At 40.3% G+C, this 12,224-nt stretch overlaps 1 protein-coding gene across 2 annotated transcripts in view; it reads right to left on the bottom strand.

Moving 5' to 3' along the window:
• Positions 1-12,224, bottom strand: part of brsk2a (BR serine/threonine kinase 2a) — a 182,678-nt gene that overhangs the window by 56,978 nt on the left and 113,476 nt on the right. For both annotated transcript variants that reach the window (XM_086073668.1, XM_086073669.1), the window contains exon 3: positions 720-805. In XM_086073668.1, coding sequence (XP_085929794.1) covers positions 720-805 — 86 coding nt within the window. The remainder of the gene's footprint in view (positions 1-719; positions 806-12,224) is intronic.

Below are 12,224 nucleotides of genomic sequence, written 5' to 3'. Positions count from 1 at the left end.
TTAATTTCTTAAGCTGTCAATAGATTCTGCTGTTCTTATTTTTTAGTCACTGATACTTGGGACCAAATGGCAACGAAAATAATCCACTTACACAAACTGCAAATCTAAGTATTCTGTTTATTCTGCTCCTTTTAAAATCTTAAGGCATGCAGTGCAGCGTGCCTTATCCCATTTGAGCTGTAAAACTCAAGACGAGAGCTAATTGAATTTAGTTGACAAATTGTCCTCGGCCGATCAAGAAGCTTCTGCAAATGACCGATGGACTTGTCACTCACCACAGGCAAAGTTAGCAAATAGCTTTATGAATGTGTGTGAGTGTGTAATGCAGCTGCCAATTTCCATGGTTAATGTACACTTACTGCAAATGGCTGTGTGGCTGATGAGTGTGTCATGTTGTTTACATTATGGATATTTCTCTCCCGATTAGCATTCCCCAAGCATGAGCAACTAAATTAAACGCCTCATGCCATTATTAATGGAACATTGGCTCCTCCAAGGCTGACATTGTGTCCTTAAATCATTAAAAAAAAAAAAAAAAAAAATCATACCAAGCCAATTAAATCTGCTCCTTTGGGCCAACAAAGTCATCTGTGAGATTTGTGGGGGAAAACACCCCAAAGGAATCAACAAACAAACTTTTAACAACATAAAAAAATAGCTTGATGTAAAGTGCATTTCATATCTTGTATATTTGCAAGAAATCCAGATCTGATACTTACAAGTATTTCTTATTTTCATAGACGTCATGTAGCTTTAAAACATGCGGGTGTTCTATGAGCTTCAAAATGGCTATTTCTCGCTCCACCTGGATGAAAGAAATAGGAGTAGAGGGGCAGGAAATGGAAAGGGGAGGAAGGAAAGAAGAAGGAATTATTAGTGACATGTCAATATACTGTGTATAATGTAATAGCAGCACTCCACAAGCACAGCCACGCTAATTTGACCAGCAGTCAAAGTTAAAAAATGTCCAGCCTTTGATGTATTCATTTATTTATTTACCTGTGAAGGTCACTAGTGAAATGTGACAAGCATAAGCAGCAATCTGCACATGGGCTTAAGGAGAGTAAGCAAACCTATGCAAGGAGCTTGTGGAGATAAGCTTCAACAACATTCAATGTAAAAAATAAAAAATAAACACAGGTTGTGTCTGCCAAGATACAACTTTTCACAATCCTGTAGTATTTTTACATGAAGCAACACTTAAATTGGAAAATAAATCTACAATCTACTCTTACAAAGTGAGGTTGTATTACTTTCAATACAGTTTTCAATGACAGAGAAACCACAGAGACAAGAAATGATTCATAATAACATTTCACAACTAAAATAAAATCTTAACGCTCTAGCACACAGCCCATGAGGATCAATGGAATGACTTGGATAATGTTTATCTCGTCGTGTTTTTGTACAGACACATTTTGCTAGGAGGAACTTCACACTCCATAGCCATAGAAATGACACTTAACAAGTAATGTGATGATTAAGTAGCAAGTTCATTTACAGCTACCTTTCTCAACTAAGTCACTACTCTGAAATGATTACATCAAAATGAATACTTTTCAAGCAACATTTCCCAAACATGCACGTTAATGAGTCCAAACAAATATGTTTTTGTTGGGTTAATGGTTTGTAATTAATTAATATTATGCTACATTCATAAGAACAGTATGATGTTTTGTCAATGCAGTTCATGGGGTTGTTCCACATTTCTACAGTAATTTGTATCTTGAGTTGAAAAGTTTTGGGAAATCTGCTTTACAGATGCAAGGCAAGGCAGCACATTTCATACACAAGGTAACTTGGTGTGCTTTACATAAAAGTACATTTAAAAGCATTTAAAAACAAAAAACCTAAAGATGTTTAAAAAAAAAAGTACAGTAATTTCTGGACTACAAGCCGCTACTTTTTTCACTTGCATTCGACCTTGCGGCTAATACAAAGGTGCGGCTTATCCATCAGATCACAAGGGGATGCACTATAAAGGCGCAAGAGCGTCAGGCAGAGCAACACAAACCAAGTGAGCCCAAAAACAGTAGGAGACAGAACGAGAGCAAGACAATTTGCCCCCTCAATATGAAAACGAAATTATCGGGAACCCGGTGCGGTAACATTAAAACACCTGCAGCTTATAGTCGGGTGCGGCTTATATGTGTAACAAACTTGAGTATTCCCCAAATTTAGCTAGCACAGCTTATAGTCAGGTGCGCCTTGTAGTCCAGAAATGACTGTACGTAAATACAAGATAACTTACGGAAATTATGAAAACAATGAACAGTGCAAGAAAACTATTCCTAAAAAAATATTTTAAAAATGTTTTTAAAAAAAAGGTCACCAAGCCACTTTGGACCGCGGCAAGCTGCACAGTGGGGAAAAACAACAAAAAAACGTACTGTACTTCCGGTTTATTTATTATCCGAGGATAGAAAATACTTTATTTTGAAAAGTGACTGTATTTTGTCTGTTACAACGAACATTTGACGCATGTCAAGATGCTAATTATCTCAGTCACAGTTCGCTGATTCTATTTGGCAGGTTTCTTTGCAACGGGAAGAAAAGCCCAGTGATGAGACAACACAAGAGCCTATGACCAAGAAGAAAAAGGAAGGTGCATTCACAAACAATAGCAGGAGACCTACTTGAAATATGTACTTACGGCAACAGGGTTCTTACGAGGCCCGATCAGCACAATATGCGGCGAGTTATTCATAGCCTTTATATTTGTTCTGTGGTGCCTTGTTATGTCGGCACATTTCAGGAGGACGCTGCTAATATAGTTACATAAAAATGTGGCTTCACGTTTACTGTAAGAGTATATCTACAAAGTACCCCCGTTTTTGTGTTGCTCGTATCATTTGTGATAAGCGTTAACCTAGTAACCGTGGTTGTTAATCTTTTTATGGTGTTTGTGCTGCTAGTACATGTACATAAAAATTCGCGTTTGTAGCATTTTATTCATCAGCCAACACCCACACCATCACCTGCTTACCTGTCCACGAAAGTTATGGGTTTGTATGAAGTGGTCCATGACGGGGGAAAAAAGGTAGGAGACCAATACTTTAAAAGATCTCCATCATGGGCATGGGAAACAGCATAGTTGTCCACTTACATCAACTTCTCTGAGTGGCCCTGTCTGTGACTGTTGCACAGAAATAGTAGCACGTCCACTGCGAGCTGACGGCTGACTCCACACAGGTTTCTCAGTTTCGACAGTGTTTCGGGTGACCAGTGAGGACTGGCAAGTAGATCAGTTTGGATTTGTATCTCTGGAAGCTGGCGTCAGCATGAAGAGCTGCCAGTGAATGTCAGCATGGAGCCTAGTGGAATTTTATCTCAAGCCCCTGCACTGCCCCGCTGGGTTTACGGCCATGTGCTCGTCTACGTTTGATCAACGAAGGAGATGGAAAGACTCTTCTTCCATGTCTCGATCGCCTCACTGTCGATGACACAACCGCACTTGCCTTTGACAGCTTTCACTTTCCATTAGTGTCATATAATGTGAGTTGTTTTGAAGAACAGACATGCTGAGTTTGTCTTGATTAAATGCGCACAGTGCACCTTTTACTTCTTCAAACTGGTCATACAGCAGGGAATTGGGCTCAAATGGGGGAAACTGTTTAGTTAATCAGGGCTAATCTGGACTAATGAGCATTATGAGCAGCAGTGAGTCGTGACACTCTCACCTGGCACTGTGCGGTGTGGATAAGAACGGGCTGACAGCGCCTCTCTCGCTGGCAGCCGGGATCCCTGCAGAGAGACTAATGCTTCGCGGGATTCAAGGCGAGATGAGCTGTCGAAATGCTACAAAGCCTGCAGCAGGCTTGTTAAGCTACCTCGAGCCACCCACTCTTCATTAATTGAAATACAAAAGCATGAGGCTTAAGTTAATGTGGAGACTTAACTGTAAAACCACATACTTATTGCAAGATTAAGCTGTTGATTAACTTGTGAAGGTGAGTTGTTTGAGGCACCACATGCGCTCTAGTTTATGGTAGAAATGATCTGCCAAATAACCCCAGGCTCACCTGCAAATAGAGTTAAGGGTTCTGTTAGGGCAAAGACACACACACAATCTTGTTGTGGTCCATGAAAGCACGCATTCAGGTAGTTGGATACACACACGTTCCTATTCTTCATGAGAACTTCTTGCAACTCAACTAGCTATTAACTAAGCAGCTTCTCAAGTGGAAGAATAGGAAGCATATTCATACACGGAGGTCAGATCACATAAAAGCCCAGGTGTTTATTTGACAGCAAGATCATTTGTCTCGTTAAGTGTGTGGTTATTGTTCTTGGCTGGCCCATCATTAGATGAACATGTCAGAACAGGAGCCTGTCAGGACGGGTTGATTGGCAACACTTCGATCCACAGGGAATCCATCAGCTTCATATCCTGCCACATTAGAAGGATCAATAGGCTCCAGCACAGATGAGGTTTGTGGCGTTAACTACAACCATGGTGATGGATGTTGTTGCAAGCAGGAAAGCAATCACAAAACTTTTGAATAAAAGAGGGAAAAAACATGATGTGCAATTGATGTTTAAATTAGGGAGACCACACACCATTTACCCGTACATGTCCACTTGTTGCGTCCTGAATAGTCACCTGATAGGCTTTTCAAACCATCCAGGATAATATTACCCAAGTCAGCATGTATTTGAGCCTCTGCCATCACTGGCAGACAGCACACAATGTTTATGCAATCATTGGCTAGTCAATGTGTCTCTGTGCAGCTTGCACATGGTAACTATCTTCAGAAAAATATTGTACTGAATGAGGTGACCGTAGAAAAACAATATTCATGTTTATAACAATTATAACAGACAGCAATTCTGATTAGTTGATTCGTTCACAATGATAATCAAATATACAATAAATTCTCATCAGGAACAATTTATGACAAATGTAATAGCTAGTCAATCTGGTGACCGGTTGCTGTGTTATTACTTTGGCTAATACTAAATGGTATCTGGTTTGACAGTTCAACAGCGCTAAACAATCAATGCACTCACCATTATCCACTCTTTTTTGCTTGTTCCCAGTGTTGTTGCAATGTCGTTCCCCCCCAAAAAATGTTATCCCCTGGAACTAGACTTGACATGCAGCTGTTGTGATTTTGGTGCGTCAAATAAATTGTAAAATGCTGCAACGTGCTCACGTGCAAGTCACTGCTGTATGGTGCATCAAATTAGTATTTTTATGGATGTTTGAGTTGTCTTACTGTGTGAGTGGTGACTGAATGCACCTTGAGTCAAGTGCCGAATGCGAGTGAGTACAGCACTTGCTTCCTTTTGCTTTTTTACACAGCTATTGATCGTTCAAAGCAAGTTCTTTATTTCTTTAAATGAAAACAAATGTGGCTACATTTTCCATGATTCTTATGCTGCATTTGAGAATGGTCGGAAGTCGGACTTTTCCGAGTTCAAACCTGGAAGTGTGTACGGGAACGCCCTCTTGAACTCAGAAATTCCACTTGCGAAGTTGAAAAAAAAAAGGACCCTGACTTCAGCGGCGGAATACAAGTGATGTCACTCTACAATGGCGAATCCTTTGGAAACACATACCATGAATGGAAAAGCATAATTTACTCGAGTATAAAACTAGACAGCTTTCTTCATTCAGAAATATTCAACATAAGCGGAACACGTAAGTGACAGTATCCTGCTGTCTGCCTGCATGAAATTACACGGTGAACTACTGAACTGTATGGAATGCTTTTGAAATAAGATAAAAACAATTAATGCAGCAGAATTGTGACAAGGTAAGTTTGCTGGAGGTCAAAATGAGTTTTGAGGACCAAAATAAAAAACGATTTATCACTATCTGCCGTTTTGGTTGTTTACTTTTGCCTCGAACGCTTTCAGGACAGAACTTGGGAAAAATCCAACTGATATAGCCGACTTCCGACCATCCTCGAATGCAGCATTAGACACTGAAGCAGGAAGTAGTTATAGTTCCGGTAGGACACAAACATGAATGTGAAAGTAAATAGAAAGAACATAACAGTTAGATTCCTCTTTAATTGGTCTATTCTTTGAATTTCTATGACAACTGTGTGACTGACATGCACATGGGTCAAACAACATAGGCTTGCTGACGCCGGGATGGGACATGCGCAAAAGAGGGACAAAAGAATGGGGCTGGTGAAATCCGCCAGAACTCGGGACACAAGGCTCAAAAGTGTGAATATCCTGGTTAAACAAGACACCCTAGTCATCATGTATGGTACCCTCCTAGGACCTAGACAAATGGGACAAATAAGATGTGGCATGCACTGCTGATCATAAATGTCACTCAATTCTAAAAACATGAAGGGCTGCTTCGCATTGCCACATCAGCCCGATATTGATTCTTTAAATCAAGGGCCTGGATGATCAAACAAATAATGGAGAACATCAATTTCATGGCGCTCAGTGTTCGGAGAAGAAAATATCACAGATAGGCAGGCGGCAACAAAGTTGCAAATATATTATATGTGTGTGTTGTAACTGGAATCCAGAGGATGGTCAAAACCTCAGAGGGGAAAATACTGGATCACAAGTTCTGTCATCTCACACTCGCCACTTATTGCATCTTGTACCCTTTGGTCCACTAGTCTCTCTCATGCACCGAGGGGGAAAACACAGACATTTCTGTCATCCCCCACCCCAGGCCGACAATTGAAAGGTCCCTTGATGCTAAAATCTGGGGATCAAAGTCAACCAGGCAGTCATGTGTGTCAGATATTAAAAACACTGGGGTGGCTCCGCTTCAAGGGAGTCCCAGCGATGTAAAACAAAAGATGTTGATAGAATGTGAGAAGGCTAAGGCATAAGCAATCTAACAGAGAAGACAAAAAGGGAAATGCCAAAGTAACATAAAGACACGAAGTATGGTGGCAGTGCTAACTTGCTACCTGTACCATGACCTCCTCACATCCAATCGGTGGAGGCTGGTGTCTGTGGATCTCACTCTGCTGTCTGTCCTTCCTTCCTTTCCTCAGTCTCTCCTTTGTTCTTTTGAAGTCTCCCTGATTTGTTGGAATTTAGATGTTTCTGGGGTTGGTGAAGGACTCTGGTTGGTGGCCCGGTGGGTGGTGGGTGGTGGGTGGTGTGTAGTCGGTGCTGGATTTCACTTTCCTTTCTTTTCTTTGGTCCTTCCTCGGGTCTCCTGACGGCCTCACGACTCTGGCTGGATTCTGAAGTGTTCGGTTTAGGTGAACGGTATGGGATTTTTTTAATAGGTTTTAGGTGAACTAATGAATACACACTCACATGCACGCACATACGAAATAAAAATTAATTATATATATAGAATAAAAAAAAAAAGAGAGCAATGATAATGACATGTCAAATCGGTAAAATTAAAATGAACTGAGCTCTCCAGAAGAAGATTTTTTTTTTTTTTTTTTTTTTTTTTAAAGCAATCTAACGGAGAAGACAAAAAGGGAAATGCCAAAGACATGAAGTATAGTGGCAGTGCTAACTTGCTACCCGTACCATGACCTCCTCACATCCAACCAGCCCTTTGTCTTGGAGCTTTTTTGGAGACCTAAAGCATCAGTCTATTAGCTGTGCCATGCATCAGAGTAAAAAAATAGTAGGTAAGTTCCACAAGGCATCATGGTAAAACGCATACCATAAAAAACCTTCAGCCAAGGTTTGAAAGGTACAGTATACAGGATACAGTATATGGAAAATTTACTTTTTAATTGTTTGTGTTCAATTGGTAGGTCATAGGGGTGTCAGGGCACCCATCAAGTGTGAAATTAAACAACTAAGTGAGTACCTGTGGGGGTTGGGGGTGTTCTCCCTGAAAATCAGTCAGTGAGCGGGGCGGGCCTGTCTGCATCTCAGACCCACTATGATGGGGATACATTTAAAGAGGAAGGCATTCCGTCACTATTGACGGAAGGTCCAGCAATCAGTTAATGACGGGCGCCCATTTTGTTGGTGATTGACAAATGACGTGAAACTTCGTAAAATTGAGGGACTAAGCATTGCCTGAAGTGGGTTTTGTCTGTCAATGAAATCGTCAATCTAATTGTCCGTCCGTGACAAAATGGCCATTTTTCTGACGAATGACAAAAACATTGACTGATTCCCACTTCAAATGACAGAGACATTGCCCATTTCACTAAGGAATACTAAACGTCGGATTGACGATTACAATGCAGTTCAGCTTGAAATTAAATATTGATGGATTGAAGAATGTCCCGACTGTTGACGATTGACAAATGACGGACGCTCAAAATTCGATGACGCACCCACATTTACACATTTGGATAACATATAACCTATATAACATATACAATAAGGGAAATCTTGCACATACAGGATGTTAAACACTAGGCCACATCAAATTTAGGGATGAAAGAGAACTACAGTTATGGCATGTGAGTGTTCAGCTATCAATGAACAGAATGATGGGTGACACTATATCTTGGTCTCCTTGACAAAAAACGTCAGCTCGTCATCCATCCATGCTTTTGGCATGTGGATACATTCACACTGTGCGCACACACACTAATGCACACCCCACCCATCACTGCCAGCCAGCTATGAGTCACCTCTATCCATTTATCCAACTGATACATACGCATGTCAGTCAGTGAACCAGTGGAGAAATATCATAGAGCTACACCAGAAGACTGGCTAGCCAAGAAGATGTGTGTGTGGCCATTGTTTGATTACATACATGTGCAGTAAATGTGTTACAAAGCAATGCTAAAGTGTACGTCATGGCTGACATCAGTACCAGTAAGAAACGTCTTATATTTTAGCTCCCTGACTTGTTTATCACTACTACTAGGCGTTTCTGATAATGATTGTGTCAGTGATCTTTTGTGACGAGGAGGTAAATTCCTCACACGGGGTGGTTTGATCAATGCCATGTAAATCAATATTGACAGTGTCTGCTAAGTCCTTATCCTTTATCCATCCAACACCCGTTCAAATCTTGCTCAATATCCCCTCTCCATTCTTTACTAACCTCCTTCTCCTATAAACAATAGTACGTTGTTTTTTCCTCTTCTGTCAAACGTTGATTGTTTGGTTCTACTCAGGTCTGGGATGCTGATAGATGAATCGGGCTGCTACTTACATCACTGGCAGGCTACATTATTTCACACTAACAGACATGCCCCTGGACAACCTTGGTCATGATAGAGTCTAATGGGAGAGGCCAGACAGAGCCCGAGGTCAAAGGTTGCAAACATGAATCTTTGGGAACTCCAGCACAGTTTCTCAAGATGGAGTGCAACAGGCCAAGGTTTGTGTGAATGGGCATCCAATGAGCATGTCAGCCACAGGAGTGATTTATCATTGACAGGCAGGCAGCGTAAGGCTTTGTTATGTTGGTGCGTCACTCATCTGAAATGTCTTTTTTGTCAGGTTTTCAGTCTCCCTCCTTTGCGGAGATAATTTACTCAGCAGGATTTGACAAGGTCACCTTGAATTTGTACAAATGGGAAATGAAAACAGAAAGAAGAATGCCATGATTCAATCTGATGGAATATATACTAAATATTGAATCCACTCTATATAAATTTTCAACGATCAGTGGCTTTCAAGATTTGTTTCGTCAATGTTTTGGGGTGCATATTTTTTTCACAATTGATGGTAGAACATCACACCCATATTGCACTTTGGTGATGAAAACATGCTTTGCTTTTTTACAACTTTAACTCGTGTTTTAGTCCAAGAGAAGGAACTTGTAAACAGCTGCCGGAGCAGTCAGTTCTGCCTAAACTAAACAATTCAAAAGTCTGCCAGAAAGTTGAAGCTGAAGATGATTTTTGCTTTTGGTGTAGCAACCAACCAAAAATATACATCCAAATCAGTCATCCATCCATTTTCTATACCACTAATGTTAAGAGATATAGGACACCACTTACAGTGTGTGTGGACGCATGTCAAGGCACTAACTACTGAAACGGATTGAAAGCAACCCAAACAAAGAAAGTGAGCAACAAATGAACAATGATTCTTATTGGTTTGGCAATTCAAGCAGACAGGGGTGATGACCTGATGGATGTTCACTCAGCTCACTAATTATCTCTGAAAATTAATACAGAGTCTGGTCACTGACACCTGGGTCTGCTCAATAGTGGTCATGTGCTTGGACTCAATAACGGTAGCGAAGCAGTGTAAGACTGGTCAACTGAAATGACTGGATTACTCTGAAACATAACGTAGAGAATATTCATTGGGGATTCAATTCCACTAGCACACTATCTGTTGCAATCACACCTAACTAATGTTAACAATAACATTAGCAAAAGGGAGGAAACTGCATTCAAAAGTAATTCATTGTTTTGAACATGTCTGATTACACAAACGTCACTGTCCTATACTGTGCGCATTGCTTTTCATAACAGGTATCTGGTCACATATACAATTTGATACAATTAATTTAATGTTAGAGTCATGAGCTTAGCCCTCTTCCTGTCAGTCAATTGGGGAATGGCATCATTGTTGAATGCCTGTCAGAAGCAAAGAACTGTGATTGAACCACTAACTTTGAAAGGGGAACCACGACTAAATATTTTCAGAAGCTTGCAAAATGTGAATAGAGAAGCTGAAATCTTATTCAATTACAGTTAACCGCTTTTGTCATCCAAAAATGATGCCATTTCCAAAATGGCTGAAAGGAGAAGAAGACTTAAACAAGTATTTAAACCACAGATCTGGAAGTTTCTGGGGGGACCATTGCTACCTTTGTCAAGTGGGTTAAATTAAATTGTGCTCATTGTTTTTGACTGCCCCTTGTATGAGAATGCACACCCTAAAAAAAACTAAAAATAATTGTTGGAAAACTGGAGATGATCCTCATACAATAGTGAAGTATGAAATCACTCAACTGCCATTAATGAGAATGCATAACAAACATTCAACCGTAAGTGGTGAACATTGACAAAAAAAAACACTTAAGTGGGTCAAACAAGTCCAATCAAAAATGTAAGAATTGCAACATGAAAAGGAAATGAAACTAAACTTGATGTAAACTTCAAGCCACTTGAGGGCAGAGCGACTGGATGAAAGGTGTCCCACCCCCTCAAAGGAAAATCAGAAACAACAGATACAGATGTGAAGACTTATCTCCTCTGTGACAACACAGCAATGGTTGCGTTTTAAGAGGAGAAGCCCATGAAATCAATTCAGACGTGCGGAGGTCTCCTGTTGAGCTCAATAGGGGATCTCTTTACATCTTGACTTGTCTTGCTCCATTTCATTTCTGTGCCTTCACTCCATTTCTGCTTATTTTTTCGGAATCAGCCAAACAACACTTCATGTATTTGATGAGTTGTGTCACCAGAACCATAAAAACAACCACATTTTCAACCGAAGTCATCTTTATTTTACATGGAACCAAATGGTATATAGGTCAAGGGAGTTTTCAATCCCCACAGTGTGTGTCCTGCGGGTAAAATCTATTCCTCCCTTTTACCAGAGCAGCATCAAAATTCAAACCGAGAGAGAAGTGGATATTGATTCAGGAACAATGGGCTTCATTCACCAACAGGTTATGAACAAATTTGTTAGTGCATACATACACTGACATACTTTTCAGGAAGAAAGCAGAATTCAGCAACATGTTTCCTGACATATTAACAAAAAGATGTACACAAGAAATGTCAAGGTATTCATGATGTCACGATGCTGGGGTATTAAAAGCGACGCGACTCGAAGTGCTCTGTCCACTTGCCTGTAAGCCAAAAGGTTATATGTGGTTATATATTATGTTACTTGCCACAAGGTTATATGTGGTTATATATGATACTTGTGGCGTTAAAACCACCGTTTGAAATTACTTTATGCATCATGTCATGCTAATTTAGCTAAAGTGCTAACTGGTTTACTACAGAAACATTAACACTGACGCCACAAGGTTATATGTAGAAACAACACAGATTTACAGGTGGTTTAGGAGTTCCTGGTGAACTTATATCCATGAGTATTGCCTTTAGCCAACAGAGGGCGCGCTCTCCTCTCTCCTCTTCTGAAAAGCTGAAAGGCGGTCTCGCGCTCAAAGCCCCGCCCCCTACGTTAAAACACTGCTAACAAGTAGAAACTGAAAAAAAGAAAAGTGAAACTGAAAACCAGAGTTGAAACTGAAAACCTGTGACACTCGGGCATTGAAAAATATATCATAATACAAAAAAATGTGTTTAAAGAAAATTGTGTTTTTTTAATGTCTGTATTTTATTTTTCAATACAACCTTTTACAATGCCAATGTCCACAATGA

This window comes from Leptonotus elevatus, chromosome 4 (genome assembly GCF_054856555.1).
Source record: "Leptonotus elevatus isolate MCC_2025b chromosome 4, RoL_Lele_1.0, whole genome shotgun sequence".
Taxonomy (NCBI): Eukaryota; Metazoa; Chordata; class Actinopteri; order Syngnathiformes; family Syngnathidae; genus Leptonotus; species Leptonotus elevatus.
The sequence above is the reverse complement of the archived record's forward strand: the minus strand, read 5'-3'. Positions and strand labels throughout refer to the sequence as shown.